The sequence below is a fragment of the Xenopus laevis genome, chromosome 9_10S (assembly GCF_017654675.1).
Source record: "Xenopus laevis strain J_2021 chromosome 9_10S, Xenopus_laevis_v10.1, whole genome shotgun sequence".
Taxonomy (NCBI): Eukaryota; Metazoa; Chordata; class Amphibia; order Anura; family Pipidae; genus Xenopus; species Xenopus laevis.
In genome coordinates this window covers 9,831,153-9,852,782 of record NC_054388.1, presented here as the reverse complement: position 1 = coordinate 9,852,782, position 21,630 = coordinate 9,831,153, and the positions used below count along the sequence as shown (strand labels likewise).

The window sequence follows — 21,630 nt, the reverse complement described above, 5'->3', positions numbered from 1 at the left end:
ATACTGTCAAGGGAAAACGTTTTTTTTTTCAAAACACATGAGTTAATAGTGCTGCTCCAGCAGAATTCTGCACTGAAATCCATTTCTCAAAAGAGCAAACAGATTTTTTTATATTCAATTTTGAAATCTGACATGGGGCTAGACATATGTCAGTTTCCCAGCTGCCCCCAGTCATGTGACGTGCTCTGATTAACTTCAATCACTCTTTACTGCTGTACTGCAAGTTGGAGTGATATCACCCCTCCCCCAGCAGCCTAACAGAACAATGGGAAGGTAACCAGATAACAGCTCCCTAACACAAGATAACAGCTGCCTGGTAGATCTAAGAACAACACTCAATAGTAAAATCCAGGTCCCACTGCGACACATTCAGTTACATTGAGTAGGAGAAACAACAGCCTGCCAGAAAGCAGTTCCATTCTAAAGTGCTGGTTCTTTCTGAAAGCACATGACCAGGCAAAATAACCCGAGATGCACCTACACACCAATATTACAACTAAATATAAACACTTGTTGGTTCAGGAATGAAATTTTATATTGTAGAGTGAATTATTTAAACAAAAACTGAAAAGACTTACTGTTAGTAGAAAAAGAAGCCCAGATGATATATAAAAAGTAGAAAAATCTTTATTAGGACATATTCAAGCCTGACGCGTTTCGTGCCAAAGGTGGGCACTTACTCATAGAGTAAATTATTTGCAGTGTAATTTAATAAAAACTATGACTTTAACATGTAACAGAGAAGCTGAATGTCCAACAGAAGGATAAATACCCCACCAGACTCACACGGAGAACAAAAAAAGAACTACTCACTGTTTGCGTCTGTGTTGACTCCACCCACCATCACCGTGGCGACGATTTCTTCTCTTTTCAACATGGCAGCCACAAACCGACGCTGAAAACGGCCTGAAGCTGCCCAGCTCTGTTGTACATGGGGAGTAATACTAAACCGCATCAATCTGATTGGTGGGAGAAGTTCTAACGCGATGGCCGTCCCAGCACTCGCGTGCCCACAGAGCGTAAATAAAGTAGCCAGCGTTGCGCAGCCACGGGCTCAGAGACAAACCAACAGCTGTTTATTAAAGGAAATTCTTATAGCGTCTATGTTACACAATAAGCACCGGCTTAGGCAGCGGCATGTACAGTCAATATTCCAGCAACGGCAAGAAGTTTAACCCAACCCCCTGTCTGTAGGACAGAAATGACTTTGTGGCCATATGCAGGTATGGGATCTGTTATCCGGAAACCCATTATCCAGAAAGGCCGTCTCCCATAGACTGCATTTTATTAAAATAATTCACATTTTTAAAAACAATTCTCTGTAATAATAAAACAGTAACTTGTACTTGATCCCAACTAAGATATAATTAATCCTTATTGGAAGCAGAACCAGCCTATTGGGTTTATTTCATGTTTATTTTGATTTTCTAGTAGACTTAAGGTATGAAGATCCAATGTACAGAAAGATCCATTATCCGGAAAACCCCAGGTCCCGAGCATTCTGGATAACAGGTCCCACACCTGTATAAATAACTGCAAATTACTAGTCTAACCAATTAAGGAGACACTTAAAGTGGCAGTAAACTGATAAATCCAACTATTCCAAATTAAAGTGTCATTTTTAGCAAATGCCCCATATATATATATATATATATATATATATATATATATATATATATATATATATATATATATATATATATATATATATATATATGTAATATATACACAAAAGCCATGAATATCTTGATCTCAGACATATCTAAATTATATCCTTAGTTATAAACGGTGAGTAGTGATGTCATTTCAGTCACATGACTCACTGAAACTTGTGTATTATAATAAGTAAAGTATGAGTATATTAGAAGTAACCTCGGAGTTCCATGACCTGTATTAAAAGCACAATCGTCTGATCGTGATCCGATCGTGGGCGCAACGATCGGATCAGAGTGGAGGCGATACTGGTGGTCAGATCGCGGGACCGCATCAACGAACAAATGCAGCCGTGATTTTTTACCCTGCCCGATCAGCATCTGCCGACTGTCGGCAAGATATCGATCGGCAACACCCGTTGGATGGCCCCACAAATAGGCCATAAGCTGCCGACTCAGTCTGTCAGTAGCTTTTATCGGCCTTTACTCCTCATATCTTCCCTACAGTTCCCTTTATACAGCGCTTAAAGGGATACTGTCATGGGAAAACACATCAGTTAATAGTGCTGCTCCAGCAGAATTCTGCACTGAAATCCATTTCTCAAAAGAGCAAACAGATTTTTTTATATTTAATTTTGAAATCTGACATGGGGCTAGACATATTGTCCCAGCTGCCCCTGGTCATGTGACTTGTGCTCTGTTAAACTTCAATCACTCTTTACTGCTGTACTGCAAGTTGGAGTGATATCACCCCCTCCCTTTACCCCAAGCAGCCAAACAACAGAACAACGGGAAGGTAACCAGATAACAGCTCCCTAACACAAGATAACAGCTGCCTGGTAGATCTAAGAACAACACTCAATAGTAAAATCCAGGTCCCATTGAGACTGATTCAGTTATATTAAATAGGAGAGATAACAGCCGCCAGAAAGCAGTTCTATCCTAAAGCGCAGGCGCTGGGAAACGGACAATATGTCTAGCCCCATGTCAGATTTCAAAATTGAATATAAAAAAATCTGTTTGCTCTTTTGAGAAATGGATTTCAGTGCAGAATTCTGCTGGAGCAGCACTATTAACTGATGATTTTGGAAATAAAAACATGTTTTCCCATGACAGTATCCCTTTAAATATATGTATTAGACACAATCACATCTGAATGCTGCATGAAGAACACGTAGGTCAGTTATTCTATGTGTCACATGGTATAACTTAATCTGTGAAGACAAAACACCATATAAAACAAACCTTCGTGTTGCACGGACGTCTCTTTATACCTGACCTGCAACAGCCGCACAGACAGACAGACAGACAGACAGACAGACATCAGCAGCAGAACCCAGGACCACAGGCTGGAAAATGCTGTTGGATCGGTTTTAAGTTCCGTTTATTCGTAGCATATTGTTTGCACCAGAATAGAATTCATCAGTCAGTACAATAAAGGGTGAGAAATGTCCAACGGGCGACAGATTTAGAAAACGAAAATGGGGGAAAAAAAACAAAAACAACAGGTACTGCTGGACTACCCTGAGCAAATGAAGAAGCTGTTCCTACAAAGGTATAGAAATGACAAAGATATTGTAACAGTTGTTATATAGAGAATAAATGGCAACCACAGGCCACAAAGCAAGTCTTTGTCTCATCATCTCCAGAATAAAGTTAAAAAACAAAAAAAGAGAAATATTCACCTTCATTGGCCTTCTCTGTCCACAGTCACAACGTATACAAAATACAAACAGAGCAGGGCTGTCTTTAGAAGTGGGGGGCGGGGCAAGGGACGGAATAATGGGCGGGGTGCTGGGAGTTGTAAGCCCTACAGACAGCCCTGAGCAGAAGAAATACATTCGATCGATTTGTCATTAAAGAGCCGGGGGCGAGTTCTATACAGAAACCTGGGATTGGGGTGCAGGACGTATAAAGACGAGCGTACAGTTTTCGCTTTTTTTTTTGTAAAATATAGTAACGCAAATAAAAATGTTAAGGTTCTAAAGTCTTAAAAAAAAGTTATAAAACAACAATGTGTTGTAATACCGCTATTTTTATTCCCAAAAAAGAAAAAAATATTTGGCGTTTTGTTTTCTGCTTACTCCTGAATAGATCGATGGCCCTGAGATTTCAGCATTATTTTTCGGGAGCTTTGGGCGACCCCCTAGTGCACCGGCTCTCACAGAAGCCCCAGCGACGTTCCAGCCTTTAAAGCTCAAAGTGGCCAAACTGAACATCAGCTGAGCTCTGGCTTTTTTAGCTTCTTCCAATTACCGACTGAATTAGAGACAAGTCAAAGACTGTGTGTGTGTGGGGGGGTCGGGGGGGGAGTCCTTGCCGAAATGTCCATTAATGATACCAGACCCTGTAGAGGAGACAGGCCCCCGCTGTGACAACAGCAAACACACAAACGTTCATCACAAACGACTTCCATTCTGGACTCTGGTTATTGTCTTCGCTTTCTGATTGGAGCTTCTCCCCGGGGCTGGGGTCGGAGTGGACTTGGTCATCGATGGCCCTTCTTCGGATTTCAGTGTCAGGACGAGGGCTGAAGGGCAAAAAGGAGGATTAAAAATACGCGGGAATATGTAGCTTGACCGTTATATACAAATATAACAAGAGTTGGGGAGCAACACAAGCTTGAAAAAAAAGTTCCTGGAGGTGCCAAATAAGGGCTGTGATTGGCTATTTGGTAGCCACTATATGGACTGGCAGCCTATAGGAGTCTCTGTTTGGCAGTACATCTGGTTTTTATGCACCAAAACTTGCCTCCAAGCCTGGAATTCAAAAATAAGCACCTGCTTTGGGGCCAATGAGAGCAACATCCAAGGGGTTGGGGAGCAACATGTTACTCATGAGCCACTGGTTGGGGATCACTGCTCTAGAGCATAAAGAACACAGAAAGATTTTCCTTAAAGGAGAAGTAAAACTTAACTAAAGAAGTAGGTAGAAATGTTGTACATGATGTTTTGTGCTTCTGTACCAGCCCAAGGCAACCACAGCCCTTTAGCAGTAAAGATCTGTGTCTCCAAAGATGCCCCAGTAGCTCCCCATCTTCTTTTCTGCTGATTCACTGCACATGCTCTGTGCTGCTGTCACTTACTGAGCTTAGGGACCCACTCACAATATACAGTACACATAGAATAGAAATGTCACAATATAAGGCTGATTGGTAATTAATACAGATAATTACTACATGGCAGCACAGAAACCAGTGCAATTAGCATCAGAATTTAATAATCAGCAAACCTGTAGCATCAGTTTATATTACAGCCAGGGAAGCTCATTTTCTGCTGGATAATTAGTGACGACCCCTAAGCTTAGCTTCTCAACAGCCAATCAGAGCCCACTGAGCATGTGAGTGTCACAGACACTTTCCAAGATGGTGACCCCCTGTGACAAGTTTGAAGTCCTGGATCATTGCTGCTATTGACAAGCTCAAACTTTAGCCTCGTGCAATAAGTTCACTATATAAAATATATAATTTTTAGCCGCATTCATTTTTAAGGTTTAGTTCTCCTTTAAGTTGTTTCATATTTTGTCCCATTTAAATTCAGTTAGCATTTTATTTTTTAAAAATGTACGTAATCTACTGAAGGTTATTATCCTACTGACTCTGCATGGCCCTTCTAATTATTGGAATAAGTTAATTATTAAGCAACATCCATCTTTGATGCAGCCGGTGCCACTAGATCATACAATGACAATTCCACGCTTCCTATTTTGAGGAACAGTTTGGAGAAGGTCCTTTCCTGTTTCAGCACAATAATGCCCCATGCATAGGGTTGCCATCTGGCCCGAAAAAATGTTGCTTGATGCCAATGTTATTTATAGGGAAAAACCATAAAAAGTATTTTTTTTTCCAAAAAGGTAGCAACCCTAGCCAGGCACAGAGCCAGCTCCTGGGATTGCTCAGATGGGAATAGAAGAACCTGACTGCACAGAGCTCTAACCTCTACCCAAATGAACCCAGTGGGATGATTCTGGAACCCCAATTTTGAGCCAGATCTGTTCCCCCCCACATCAGTATCCGTCTGGAAGATAATTGGAAGCAACTCCCACCAATAATGTTCCAACAAGCAATGGGAACCTCTCAGGGGTGAGACCCAGATCACTGCACCTCGCTCAGAACATGAGACACAGGAGCAGAATGTGATGTTTACACTAGGGATGCATTGAATCCACTTTTTTGGATTCGGCTGAACCCCTGAATCCTTCTCAAAAGATTCGGCTGAATACCGAACCAAATCTTAATTTGCATATGCAAATTAGGTGTGGGAAGGGGAAACATTTTTTACAAAAAGTGACGCGGTTTCCCTCTCCGCCCCTAATTTGCATATGCAAATTCGGGTTCAGTTCTGCTGGGCAGAAGGATTCGGCCAAATCCTGGATTCGGTGCATCCCTAGTTTACACTGTAAATTATCAGAATTCCTGAAGCAGGAATGAGCTAAACGCCATGAGTTCACATACGTGGGGAGTGACTTCTCACTAGTACTTAGGGTTGCCACCCGGCCGGTATTATACCGGCCTAGCTGGTAAAAAATCTGCCAAGGCCGGTATTACAAATTTACCGGTTGCCGGTAAATTTGTAATACCCTTAAAAAAAGCCCTTGGCCCTCCCTCAATTCGCTTAGAACGTATCTTTTTTTCCCGCCCGCCTACCAGTCGATAAAACCTTTTGGAAAAGGTGGCAACCCTACTAGTACTTGATGTCAAATAATGATTCTGAGAAGGAACATTTCTGTGCAGGATCCAACATGTTCTCACCACCAATGAGCTGGAGGAAAGATTGTTTTTCCAACACAGCAGCATTTTGCAAAGAAACATTGTCCATCGTAACATATAGACAGAGGCAAGTTATAACACGCTCTGCACCTGGACATGTGACTGATCACGTGACTGAAGTGAATACCTTTCTGCAGGTTGCGGAGGAGATGACATTGTGCCGTCGGGTGCAGACTCTTCTACTACGCTGACCGCGCGTCTGATCACTTCCTCTACTATTTGTTGTGGGAAGAATTTCGACTGCTCGTAGACTTTGCCGTTGGGCATCTCAGTGGTCCGTTTTGGGGGCCTGGGGGGAGGGGGTGTGTGTTCAGGTGGAGGATCCAAGTCTTCATTGGAAAGCTCCTTCCATTGTTCCTTGCAGAGAAATAAGGAGCATTATGTGGGGTTTATATATAACAATGGGAACTGATATAAACAAATTGCCTATGATCTTCCCAGTCATCTTCAGGGATGAGCGAATTTTTTCTGCAAGTTTCGCTGCGAAAATGACCCCATAGACTCCAATGGCAGAAAAAAAAATGTTGTGCGTCAAAGAAAATTTATCGTCTATAGAATGCATTTCGGCGAATCGATATGGGTCAAATTCGCTCATCCCACTACGTCCAACCATCACACACAGAAACCAAAATGTTCCCTTTGACTAGAATAAGAACCGGCCTGAGGAAATTGCTAGGGATTTTAGTTTTATTACCTGTGACAAGCCCCTACCTGCACGGAAGAATCTCCCATTATGAACTTTGCCCCCTCGGTGACAGCGAGATACGAGAAACGCAATTGGTCGGCCGTCTGTATGAGTCCCATTCGGTAATTCCGCATTTCTAGGAGAACTTGTTTAATATCCACCGAAGATGGGTCTTTTCTTTTGTCCATCTGTTACACAAATAAATATACACACATTACATATATATATATATATATATATATATATATATATATATATATATATATATATATATATATATATATATATATATATATATATATATATATATACATATATATATATATATATATATACATATACATATACATATATATATACATATACATATATATATACATATACATATATATATACATATACATATATATATACATATACATATATATATACATATACATATATATATATACATATATATATATATACACATACATACATACATACATACATACATACATACATACATACTATATATATATATATATATATATATATATATATATATATATATATAAACACTCGCACTCTGATCCAGTCTTGGAGATACTGTGGGTGCTGGGTCAAAGCTTCAGCATACAATCATTGGATAAGGACCCGCACTCCAATGTTTCGTGAAAAAAGGTTTTTATTTTAACTTGTGCATCCAACGTTTCGGCCCATGCCTGGGCCTTTATCAAGGATGATCCTTGATAAAGGCCCAGGCATGGGCCGAAACGTTGGATGCACAAGTTAAAATAAAAACCTTTTTTGCACGAAACATTGGAGTGCGGGTCCTTATCCAATGATTATATATTATATATATATATATATTAGATTAGATTATTATATATATTATTAGATATAGATATATACACATACATACATATATATATATATAGACACACACACAATATACACACACAGTGTGTGTGTGTGTGTGCGTGCGTGCGCGCGTGTAAAAAAGCTAAATAATTATAAAACCACAAAAATTAAAAAATTAAAACCAATTGTCTCAGAATATCTCTCTCTACATCCTACTAAAAGTTAATTCAAGGGCAGAGACACACGGGCAGATTCGGGGAGATTAGTTACACAGTGACAAATCTCCTCGGACAACTAATCTCCCCAAACTGCCTTCCCACCGGCTAGAATGAAAATCGATGGGAGGGTTGGCACTCGGAGCGCTTCGTTTTCTGAAGTCGTCCGGAGTTGCTTCACAAGGAAACTTCGGGCGACTGCGGGGAGATTAGTCTCCCGGCCACAAATCTCCTCTTCTTCGTGGTGACTTATCTCCACAAACTGCCTTCCCACTGGCTAGAATGAAAACGCCAGCAGGATGGTACTCAGAACGCTTCGTTTTCCAACGTTGCCTTACGAGGAAACTTTGGGCGACTTTGGAAAACGAAGTGCTCAGAGCCATCCTGTCGGCGATTTTCATTCTAGCCAGTGGGAAGGCAGTTTGGGGAGATAAGTCACCACGAAGAAGAGGAGATTTGGGAGAAGAAAAGGTGATTGGTCGCCGTGTGACATCTCCCCGAATCTGCCCGTGTGTCTCTGCCCTAAAGATGAACAACCCCTTTAACACAAAGAGCCCACACATCTGATTGGTGGGAGCAGCGTCCTGCAGATATATGATTGCCTTACACTGGGTGTGGGCACAGCATTAAAATAAACCCCTTTAAAGGACACGGAAGAGGTAGGCTAGAAATGTTTTGTGCTTCTGTACCAGCCCAAGGCAACCACAGCCCTTTAGCAGTAAAGATCTGTGTCTCCAAAGATGCCCCAGTAGCTCCCCATCTTCTTTTCTGCTGATTCACTGCACATGCTCTGTGCTGCTGTCACTTACTGAGCTTAGGGACCCACTCACAATATACAGTACACATAGAATAGAAATGTCACAATATAAGGCTGATTAGTAATTAATACACATAATTACTACATGGCAGCACAGAAACCAGTGCAATTAGCATCAGAATTTAATAATCAGCAAACCTGTAGCATCAGCTTATATTACAGCCAGGGAAGCTCATTTTCTGCTGGATAATTAGTGACGAGCCCTAAGCTTCGCTTCTCAACAGCCAATCAGAGCCCACTGAGCATGTGAGTGTCACAGACACTTTCCAAGATGGTGACCCCCTGTGACAAGTTTGAAGTCCTGGATCATTGCTGCTATTGACAAGCTGAAACTTTAGCCTCGTGCAATAAGTTCACTATATAAAATATGGCAGTTTTCGCCCTATTTATTTTTAGGGTTTAGTTCTCTTTTAAACTCACCAAAAGTAAACAAGTATCTGCCAAACAGAATGTACCAGATCTGCCGATACCAGCGCTGCAGTGCACCACGATGGGTCCATGTTCGGGGTTGAGGGAGCCGGATTCTCTGACTTTAAGCAGGAAGTTAAGGAATGATGCGGGCGACTCGGGGACTCCGAAATCAGGCCACGTGGTGTAATGAAAGTGCAGGATTTCACGGGTTTCTTGTGTCTGCAGAGAGTCGAGAGAACAATCGGTGTGAAACGTATACAGACCAGACATAATCCCGGTTTATTATTTTGGCAGCTCGTGACTTTTTCAGAAAACTTTCAGGATTGATGGGGTTAGTGCTGCTGAAATTGGTTTAAATCAGCAACGTATTAATAGAGCAGATCAAGATTGTCAGAATTTAAGCATTATTTTTCCCTTTAACGTGCTGCTATTTTAGGAGATTAGTCAACAAGCAACAAATCGCTTCTTCTTCGTGCGTCTAATGTCCATGAACTGCCTTCCCTCTGGCTAGAATGTAAATCTCTGGCGGGATGGCACTCGGATCGCTTCGTTTTCCGAAGTTGCCTCAAAAGGAAACTTCAGGCGACTACAGACTACAGTTCGGGGAGATTAGTCGCCCCGAAGAAGAGGAGATGTCGCTGGGCGACTAATCTCCACAAATCTGAGCGTGTGCCCTGACGCTTAAAGAGCAGTTGTTTCTAAATGGGGTCAGTGACCCTCATTCGAAGCCGGCGGGATGGCACTCGGGTCGCTGCGGCTTTCCGAAGTCGCTTGAAGTTTCCTCGCGAGGCAACTTCAGCAAACGAAGCGCTCCAAGTGCCATCCCGCCGGCAATTTACATTCTAACTGGCGGGAAGGCAGTTCGGGGAGATATCTCCCGAAATAGCAGCGTGTCTGTGCCCTAATGTAACAGTTTGTACAAACAACATTCAATGGGATTGTAAATTGGAGGTGATCGCTAATTGGTCTTGGAAAAATAACTCGGTATACCCGATTAAAGACCGACCCCTTAGCTCTACTGTGACTGCTGCTCTGTGCAAAGTACATGACTAAGCAGATATTCTATTTATTGCAGCCCATCAATAAGAGCGAGCTGGAAATCTCAAGATGAGCTCATCGGAGCCTTTCCCAGAAGCAGACAATGCGGAGTGCGTGTAAAAGGGCCCGACTTACACTGAGATTTTCCAGCCTGAGTTGTCGTATTGTGTAATAGGATTTGATGTCTTCTGAGAGTAACGTTAACTTCAAGTCTGAGTCGTCGAACACCATGGAGTTGTCTTCTTTCTTTGGCCAGTACTGAGCGCACTTGATCTGCGGAGACAAAACCAAACCACTGAGTGACCAGGGACTGGACTATGTACCAAACACAGGGAATTATTAGTATATTAGATCTGCTAAAGAAACCCCAATGCATAGAACACACTGCTGGGAGGTATATGTGATCTTTACTAATTAATACAAGTATGTATATGTGTATATATATATATATATGTATATGTATATATATATGTATATATATATATATATATATGTATATATATATATATATATATATATATATATATATATATATATATATATATATATATATATATATATATATATATATATATATATATATATATATAAAAATATATAAATATATATATATATTTGTTAATATAATGTTAATCTAATTCAGCCGCAGCAGTGCAGTGGGGTTGCCACTTTAGCGTCTGCAGAAAAGTATTTTCTTTTTTGTTTGGGAACAGAAAACGATTTGGCTGGTTACCCCAATGTTTCTATATATCTGTTATCTTGTTATGAGCTAAGGGGGCCCAGCCTGAAGGCCAGTTAGGGGGAGATTTGGGGTGTGTGTTTATTTGTACCTTGGGTACCCCTGGAACTATAGCAGGGTGACTGTTACCCCAATGTTTCTATATATCTGTAACCTTGTTATGAGCTAAGGGGGCCCAATCTGAAGGCCAGTTAGGGGGAGATTTGGGGTGAGTGCTTATTTGTGCCCTGGGTACCCCTGGAACTATAGCAGGGTGACTGTTACCCCAATGTTTCTATATATCTGTAACCTTGTTATGAGCTAAGGGGGCCCAGCCTGAAGGCCAGTTAGGGGGAGATTTGGGGTGTGTGTTTATTTGTACCTTGGGTACCCCTGGAACTATAGCAGGGTGACTGTTACCCCAATGTTTCTATATATCTGTAACCTTGTTATGAGCTAAGGGGGCCCAATCTGAAGGCCAGTTAGGGGGAGATTTGGGGTGAGTGCTTATTTGTGCCCTGGGTACCCCTGGAACTATAGCAGGGTGACTGTTACCCCAATGTTTCTATATATCTGTAACCTTGTTATGAGCTAAGAGGAGCCGGAGCGTATGAAGCATAATGATAAATGAACATTATTATTACATGGAAGCAAATGAACTGGACTAATCTGAGGCCGGCACAATGCTATTCCACAAAGACAACTTTGCTTGAAGAAGTGACAGAGTTTTCAATTAGAGCCACTGTGAATTTTCCGCTGCTGCTGATTGAGGAGCCTTAGTGATCAGACCCTCGGGGAACGAGTGAGGCTCTTCTTTAGCTTTCCAGCTGGAAAAGAATTACTGGAGCCTGTCATTGCTCTGTACATAACATCACACTCGCGCTTACATCACAGCAAACATGCCTGAGCAGTGACCCACAGATGTTGGAGGTCACAAAAACGATTCACTTGTGAAACCAAGGAGAAAGCAGGGACTGGTGAGAGATAAAGTTGTGAACACACAGCTGGAATGATTGGGGATGTCTGATCAATGCAGAGGGAAACGTTTCTGCAGCTGAATATCTATGGAATTTATATGGACTCATCGACAACTAACGTCCGAGATGGGGCTTATTGGTAGGGATGCACCGAATCCAGGATTCGCCCTTTTCTCTAGACTGGCCCTCCCTGTCAGTGCAGAACGCCTGGGTTAAGTATCCACCTCCGGAGGCAGGACAGAAGAATAGAAAAAACTTCAGCTCCACCCTCCCTATATATAGCCATGCTCCTCCTGTATCCTGCAGTTTTTTCTTCTGTCCTGCTGGAGGTTAGGACAGTGGTTTTTTTTTTGTTTTTTTTTTGTTTTGTTTTTGTTTTCTGATTGTATTTCTCAGGCAAGAAGGGTAATTCTGTCCATAGACAGTTCCAGATAACCACAAACTACTCTAACAGCAGTGAGTAGGCTGGTGCATTCAGGCGCAGTCAAATCTCTCAGAGATGAATACTGTCTGCCTGCATCAGGGGCACTGTAGGCAGAGAAGGGCGCACTGAATACTGCACACCTCACGGACTGTGCACAGCACAAAACTTGGGACCGCACCATAAACTCTAAGTCCCCACGAGTCTTACCGGAATAGCAGGCGCGTACACCGCAGCCGCACTTCCGGATCGTAATTGGCGCCAAGGCGTCTTGCGCAGCAGACGCGGTCGCCATCTTGGATTCACTGGGCGCGCTGATCACAGCAGCGGATCACTTTGGGCCACATTCAGGCGAATATTCAGGTTAGAGGCTCTATTAAGAGCGCTACTGATAACTAACGGGGGCATTAGGAGGAAATGAGGGGTAAATAACCCATCTCACCCTCGGATTAACCGTTTGTGTTTTCCCTTATCTCAGGCCTCTATGTATAAATGTTATACTAGGGCACAGGCCTTCACTGTTTTGGGCATACTAGGCTGGATCTGGAGGGGATACTTGGGTCATTATACGGCATAACAGCGCTAGGTGACCACGTATATTTTTCATGATACTTAGTTTCAGTCACTAAGTAGTTTTTGTTTTTCTCATACAGATAACACTAATACCTTAAAATGGATATAAATACAGCGCTTGAGGACATTAGAAAGGACATGTCCAGTACAGCAACACCTAAAACTAGAAAGCCTACTGAGCGGAGAGCTCACACCCAAAGCAGAAAATGCAAAGTCTGCAAACATACATTACGAAAAGGGGAACAAGGTACATGCTTGGATTGTTTACAACCACCACTTTCGGCTCCAACATTATCTCCACAAATACTGTCTCAAGATATACAAGATAGTCCTCATATAGATCAAGCACAAGCTCCAAATCCCTCCACGTCAGCAAATCCTTCCACATCCTCCAAACCTCCTCAGTTAGAGGAGCTATTTGACTGGATTAAATCTACTATCCAATCATCCATCAGTCAGACTTCTATCCCTAGTAAGAAACGCAAAGCACAATTATCTCTAGACACTGACTCATCAGAGTCACATGAGAACACTGACCAAGATAGCGAACCAGAACTGGGAGAGCTTTCGATTAGTGAAAGATCATCCGATGACTCAGACTCAGAACATCAGTACCGCTCTATCGCAGGCCCAGACATAGCTAAGCGTCTGTTACGTGAAATGTTAGCCACACTTGAAATTAAAGATGAGACGACCACCGCATCAAAAGCGAACAAAGTTTTGGGTGTTCAGCCTCAGAAGTCGAGAGCTTTCCCTGTGTTTAAATCCGTGTCTCAAGTCATCGAAAATGAATGGTCAAGACCAGGTCACCGTTTTTCACTAACTCAGAGGTTCCAAAGTACTTATCCCATACCAGAAGAACAACAGAAACTTTGGGACAAAGCTCCCAAGGTAGATTCTGCTATTGCTCGCCTCTCCAGAAATACCACACTTCCAACTGAGGAAGCTGCATTTAAGGAACCCATGGATAAAAAAATGGAGGTCTCCTTGAGGAAGGGCTTCACACATTCTACCGCAATGCTTCGACCAGCAATAGCGGCAGCAGGACTAGCACGCACATCTAGGTTCTGGTGTCAGGAACTGCTCAAAACTCCCAAATCGCAGGAGGAACTACAGGAAGAACTATTTCGTATCAGTTCAGCACTAGCTTTTTTGTCCGACGCTGCAATGGATACAGTGAAACTAGCAGCCAAGGCCAGCATGGACAATGTTGTTGCCAGGAGGGCCCTGTGGTTGCGCCATTGGTCTGGTGACACAGCATCCAAAACTAAATTACTTAATCTACATTTCACGGGGGATACACTTTTTGGACTGGATCTCAAGCAGATCATAACGGAGGTTACGGGAGGGAAGAGCACTTTCCTACCATCTGGGAAAAGACCTAGGCCTGACCAACAAGGTAGACCATACAATAGGCAATGGGGGTCCCACAGTCGCTCCTTTCGCCCCTTTAGAAACACTTCGTTTCGCCCCAACCAAACCAGTGGAGAATCCAAAAAAGGCAGACCATCCTGGTCCAACCAATCCAGGCAGACCAGAAAGCCAGGTCCCCCAAAACCAACTTCCACCTGACTCACACACCACTCGCACAGGAGGGGTAGGAGGTCGCCTTCAAACGTTCTTACCAATCTGGCAAACTCACACTCAGGACAGTTGGGTACTAACTATCTTCAAAGAAGGCTATCGCATTCCATTCAACGACCTCCCTCCTCACTCATTCAAACGGTCCACCATTCCAAGAAACCAACACAAACTGCGGGCTCTCATCTCTGTCGTCACAGACTTACTCGATCAAGGAGTCATCACCAAAATTCCTCCTCCAGAGAGGTTCAAAGGTTTTTACTCCAATTTGTTTCTGGTCACAAAAAAAGAAGGAACTTTCCGACCAGTCCTCAATTTGAAACCTCTCAACATTTTCGTACACAAGCAAAAATTCCGCATGGAATCAATTCGTTCAGTTCTGATGTCAATGACAGCAAACTGTTACATGACAAAAATAGACCTTCGAGACGCCTACTTACACATCCCCATCAGGGAACAATCTCAACAATATTTAAGATTCACGATCCTAGAAGACCATTACCAGTTCAGGGCACTTCCATTCGGACTGTGCACAGCACCAAGGGTGTTCACCAAAATACTCAGTCCCCTCGTGGCACACCTCAGGCGCATGGGGATTACACTTACCGCGTACCTAGACGATCTTCTCATCCGCTCCACGTCATACGAACAAAGTCAGAAGGACACTCTTCTATGTGTCAGCGTACTCCAGCAACACGGTTGGCTCATACATCAGACAAAGAGCCAGCTCATTCCAACACAACGCATTCAATTTTTGGGGATGTGGCTGGACTCCTCGTCACAGACAATCTCTCTCACGGAGGAGAAGATCCATACCATCATTTCCACTGCACAACAAGTCTGCTGTCAGCAGACGATCACGTCAAAGTGTTGCCTGACATTGTTGGGGTACATGGTAGCAGCCTTGGAAGCACTTCCTTTCGGCAGATTCCACATGAGGGAGTTCTAAAATAATTTCCTCCGCTGTTGGAACAAAGATCACTTCGATCTCACACAGCAGATTCCTGTGACCAGTCCTGTCAGACAGTCCTTACGATGGTGGACATCACCTCAGACCCTCAGCAAGGGGAGATCCTGGGTCTTACACCAATGGACAGTAGTGACCACCGATGCCAGCCTCAAGGGCTGGGGAGCAACTCTCCCACCCCACAATTGCCAAGGTGTCTGGTCTCCAAGGGAGGCCGCCCTCCCAATAAATGTGCTAGAAATAAGAGCGATCAGGAATGCTGTCCGACATTGGTCAAACGAGCTGCGTGGCCTCCCTCTCAGGATACAATCAGACAATGCCACGGCCGTGGCCTACCTAAACAAACAAGGGGGCACACGCAGCGACAGAGCCATGCGCGAGATATCTCACATACTCACGTGGGCGGAACTGAATGTTCCAGCCATATCAGCGGTCTTCATTCCGGGAGTTCTCAACTGGGAAGCAGACTACCTCAGCCGCCAACGCTTAGACCAGGGAGAGTGGGCCCTACACCCAGAGGTGTTCGAGGTAGTCACATCCCGATGGGGCCGACCAGACATAGACATTTTGGCATCAAAACACAAGAACCATGGTTAATCTTGCATCAGGATAGGGCAGTGTTCAGGACGATCCCTACATTCACTCCAAAGGTGGTATCTGCTTTCCATATTAATGAAGAAATTAATTTACCATCCCTTTGCCCTAACCCAGCTAATGCCAAAGAGAAAGCCCTGCACAAGTTGGACGTTGTTAGGGCGATTCGATACTACTTAGACAGATCAAAGGCATATAGGAAGACAGATAGTTTTCTAGTCACTCATGGGGTCAACAAAGGATCTCCGACCACGAAACGCACTATAGCTAGATGGCTAGTGGAGACCATAAATTGTGCATATGATCTTAGTAACAGACCTAGACCATTTCGAGTTAGAGCTCATTCTACTAGAGCTGTGAGTACTTCCTGGGCTCTGTATAATTCAGCTTCCCCGGAACAAATTTGTAAAGCAGCCACTTGGGCCTCATTGTCCACTTTTGCTAAATTTTAAGGACTACATGTCTCATTCTGCACCTGCAGCCTTTGGTAGAAAAGTTTTACAGGCTGCAGTACAGCAGTAGTGATTTTTTTTCCCGCCCTAGTTATGGGACAGCTTTTGAACGTCCCCAGGCGTTCTGCACTGACAGGGAGGGCCAGTCTAGAGAAAGAGGGATTTTACTTACCGAAAAATCTTTTTCTAGCTGGCCCGAACTGTCAGTGCAGTTAGCCCCACCCTTCTGTTAATGTTACACGAGTGCATAGTTCTGGTGTAGTTTTTCTATTGATACGTTATCACGTTCAGTTGTGTATGTTATTGTATGTTGCATGCATCTCCTCTGTTTATTCCTAACTAAGCTGACCAACGAAACTGCAGGATACAGGAGGAGCATGGCTATATATAGGGAGGGTGGAGCTGAAGTTTTTTCTATTCTTCTGTCCTGCCTCCGGAGGTGGATACTTAACCCAGGCGTTCTGCACTGACAGTTCGGGCCAGCTAGAAAAAGATTTTTCAGTAAGTAAAATCCCTCTTTTGAGCAGGATACGGATTCGGCCGAATCCTTCTGCCCGGCTGAACTGAATCGGAAACTTATTTTGCATATGCAAATTAGGGGTGGGGAAATCGCGTGACTTTTTGTCACAAAACAAGGAAGTAAAAAAATGTTTTCACCTGTGGGTCGGTATTCGGCCGAATCTTTCGCAAAGGATTCGGGGGTTCGGCCGAATCCAAAACAGTGGATTTGATGCATCCCTACTTATTGGCTTGTGCATGGGGTCCACAGAGAGGACTTTTGATTTTCCCATCCAACGACGACCCCATCGACTCATTAATGGAGTCCTTATGGAATAGGTCCCTACATATGATCCAATCGCAGGCCGCACATATGTTCATTCGGCAAAATCTTACAGTGTATGGAAAGCTTTTTTGATAAAGGTTTGGCGCAAAAGACCCATAAGACTGTGTGTTAGAGTCCTGCGCGGAACCAATTTCTAAGACCAGGACCCGACCCCGTGACCCGAACTACAACCCACATATTTACCCACTTTGATCCGCTACCCAACTTGGACCCGCAACCCGACCCACAACCCGCCGACCACCATCAAACAGGAAGTGATTGTGCTGCAAACCGGAAGTGGAACCATCAAAAGTGGTTTGGGATGGGAGTAAAATATAGTCAGTATTACGTAAGATAAGAAATTTAGATGAGACCCGCAACCCGCACCTGAAAATCCGCCCCTCATTCCGCAGGGTGCTGCTTTTTTTGCGGGTACCTGACCCGCTGCAGGACTGTACTGTGTGTAGCCCCATATAATCCTCTGCTGAAGCACATACGGCACACATAGATTATGGGCAGTTTAGTTAGAATCATAACAGTCCTTGTCCAATTTATATGCATGGAAAGTAAAAGCAGCCGATGTAGTGAATTCGATGGTCAAAGTAGCCAAAAAAATACCGAATCTCCGCTTCAGAAAAGGCGATTGGGTGATCGCTTGATTTCTCCTCCCTGCATTCCTTATAGGGGATAGCCAGGGAGGAGAAATCGAGCACCACACGATGGATCGTCTCCTTTTCTGAAGCGGAGATTCGGTGAGTTATTTCTTACTAAAGACTTTTGTGATTTTAAAGTTTAATATCGTTGGTGGGATTTTTTTCGTAGTATACAAACGATTTTTTTTTTTAAAAAAAAATTAATGTTACTGGTCCTTTAAGTCTACTAGAAAATCATGTAAACATTATATTAACCCAATAGGCTGGTTTTGGAGTACAGGTATAGGATCCCTTATCCCGATATCCAGAAAGATCCGAAAATCCCATAGATTCCATTTTATCCAAATAATCCAAATTTTTTAAAAATGATTTTTCTCTGTAATAATAAAACAAGTCGCTTTTACTTGATCCCAACTAAGATATAATTAATCCTTATTGGAAGCAAAACCAGCCTATTGGCTTTATTTAATGTTTAAATGAATTTCTAGTAGACTTAAGGCATGAAATTACAGAAATATTACAGAATTATCCGTTATCTGGAAAAACCCCAGGTCCCGAGCATTCTGGATAACAGGTCCCATACCTGTATATAAGCGACAGCCAGATCCGTAATTCGGATCTTTCTGGATAATGGGTTTCTGGATAACAAATCCCATACCTGTACTTCCGCATCAAAAACCACATGTAATCGCATGCAGCCTGAAGCCAATAAGAGTGTGTATTTCATGTTGGCACTTGGGATGGGCTGGCAGTTACACTGTATGACATTAAAGATGAAACAAGTCTGGGCTCAGGACAAATAGAAAAGGTTGAATTTGAAAATACTTACTGATCCCTTTTCAATGACTCTGTTGAGCATCACCACTCCTATGCTCTTCTGTTCCCAAACCATCTCCCAGAAATGACCACAGGTATTTGGCAAAGGCCCCTGAATAGAAGAGAGAACACACACAAATAACACAAATTCATGTTTATGGGGGAAGTCATTCAAAGCTGAAAAAGTAAAAAAGGCACAGGATCCACAGCAGTTAACAGATAAGCTCTGTAGTATACAATGGGATTTTTCAGAACTTATCTGGTATCTACTGTGTATCCTGTCCTTGAATGGCTGTCTCCATGGCTACACAGCAGTTTGTTTATATAAACTATAGTAGTACTTATCTGTTATCTACTGTGTATCCTGTGCTTGAATGGCTGCCCCTGCGGCTACACAGCAGCTTGTTTATATAAACTATAGTAGTACTTATCTGTTATCTACTGTGTATCCTGTGCTTGAATGGCTGCCCCCATGGCTACACAGCAGCTTGTTTATATAAACTATAGTAGTACTTATCTGTTATCTACTGTGTATCCTGTGCTTGAATGGCTGCCCCTGTGGCTACACAGCAGCTTGTTTATATAAACTATAGTAGTACTTATCTGTTATCTACTGTGTATCCTGTGCTTGAATGGCTGCCCCCATGGCTACACAGCAGCTTGTTTATATAAACTATAGTAGTACTTATCTGTTATCTACTGTGTATCCTGTGCTTGAATGGCTGCCCCCATGGCTACACAGCAGCTTGTTTATATAAACTATAGTAGTGTTTCTGAGCAAAAATACAAGTTTTACCAGTGCAGGACAACACTACATTATATTGTCATTCTTTTAAAACACTTTGGGTGTTACTGTTCCTTTAGTGTAAAACTGCACTGGCCCAGGTACTGCTCAGCGAGCTCAATGGCGCGATGCTCTTCTTCCACTTCTCCTGGGCCGAAGCCTGTGCAACAGTATAAAAAGGCCTTTTTTTTTGTTTAATGTTGGCTTTTCACTCTACTGTACAAGCACACCCACACAAAGAAGGAGGAAGCAGGAAGGTAATTCCTTGGTGATCATAATCGTGGGGGGTGAAGGAATAATGTACCCCCTACTGTAAATGATAAGGATATAAGAAGTCACTGAGGGCTTCTGTGACCATATAAAGGCACAAGGCTGCAGGCGGAGTTATACAGGGAACTCTGAGTATCACTCGTGTATTATAAGGGATAATGTACCCCCTACTGTAAATGATAAGGATATTAGAAGTCACTGAGGGCTTCTGTGACCATATAAAGGCACAAGGCTGCAGGCTGAGTTATACAGGGAACTCTGACTATCACTCATGTATTATAAGGGATAATGTACCCCCTACTGTAAATGATAAGGATATTAGAAGTCACTGAGGGTTTGTTCTGTGACCATATAAAGGCACAAGGCTGCAGGCTGAGTTATACAGGGAACTCTGAGTATCACTCGTGCATTATAAGGGATAATGTACCCCCTACTGTAAATGATAAGGATATTAGAAGTCACTGAGGGGTTGTTCTGTGTGACCATATAAAGGCACAAGGCTGCAGGCTGAGTTATACAGGGAACTCTGAGTATCACTCATGTATTATAAGGGATAATGTACCCCCTTACTGTAAATGATAAGGATATTAGAAGTCACTGAGGGGTTGTTCTGTGACCATATAAAGGCACAAGGCTGCAGGCTGAGTTATACAGGGAACTCTGAGTATCACTCATGTATTATAAGGGATAATGTACCTCCTACTGTAAATGATAAGGATATTAGAAGTCACTGAGGGTTTGTTCTGTGACCATATAAAGGCACAAGGCTGCAGGCTGAGTTATACAGGGAACTCTGAGTATCACTCGTGCATTATAAGGGATAATGTACCCCCTACTGTAAATGATAAGGATATTAGAAGTCACTGAGGGGTTGTTCTGTGACCATATAAAGGTACAAGGCTGCAGGCTGAGTTATACAGGGAACTCTGAGTATCACTCATGTATTATAAGGGATAATGTACCTCCTACTGTAAATGATAAGGATATTAGAAGTCACTGAGGGGTTGTTCTGTGACCATATAAAGGCACAAGGCTGCAGGCTGAGTTATACAGGGAACTATGGGTATCACTCATGTATTATAAGGGATTAGGTGCATATATTCACCTGGGTAAGAATGTAGCTCCTTTGTGCCTCTTCCATCTTGATAAGACTGGCGTTAATATAGTCATTGTCCTCCCGGTGCAGCTTTATTCGACTGTGGTCAACTGGAATAGAGAGAACACAAAGGAACAGAATGAAAGGAACAATGAGCCACAGGGTATGACTGTATTTACCAACAATAAATGTTTTTTATGGTATAATCCACAAACAGGAGGCTAAGGCTGAGGGCATAGGAGACTGTGTTTATTTGCAGGCTGAGAGAAGCAGATCCCTTCTGTTGCCCAGGTCGGCCCAAAACGGCAAAACCAGGTATTTTCGGAACGACCTTCTGAGCAGCAGAACCCGTGCGCTCTCAGCCTAAGTAAGGATCAATCATACTGATCTGCAGACAGAAATATAAATGTATCAACTTAGCCTCAGAGCTTAAACAACAATGTTTCCCCTAAGTTTGCTCATAGTCTGTACAGAGA

At 42.9% G+C, this 21,630-nt stretch overlaps 1 protein-coding gene across 1 annotated transcript in view; it reads right to left on the bottom strand.

The window, feature by feature from the left end:
• Positions 1–3,019: 3,019 nt before the first annotated feature.
• Positions 3,020–21,630, bottom strand: part of ptpn1.S (protein tyrosine phosphatase non-receptor type 1 S homeolog) — a 40,951-nt gene continuing 22,340 nt past the window's right edge. The window contains exons 3-9 of the mRNA XM_018238168.2: positions 21,164–21,264; positions 19,018–19,116; positions 10,565–10,702; positions 9,401–9,610; positions 7,132–7,293; positions 6,548–6,777; positions 3,020–4,182 (exon numbers count right to left, since the gene is read on the bottom strand). Of these exons, the coding sequence (XP_018093657.1) occupies positions 3,984–4,182; positions 6,548–6,777; positions 7,132–7,293; positions 9,401–9,610; positions 10,565–10,702; positions 19,018–19,116; positions 21,164–21,264 (1,139 nt within the window). The 3' untranslated portion in view covers positions 3,020–3,983. The remainder of the gene's footprint in view (positions 4,183–6,547; positions 6,778–7,131; positions 7,294–9,400; positions 9,611–10,564; positions 10,703–19,017; positions 19,117–21,163; positions 21,265–21,630) is intronic.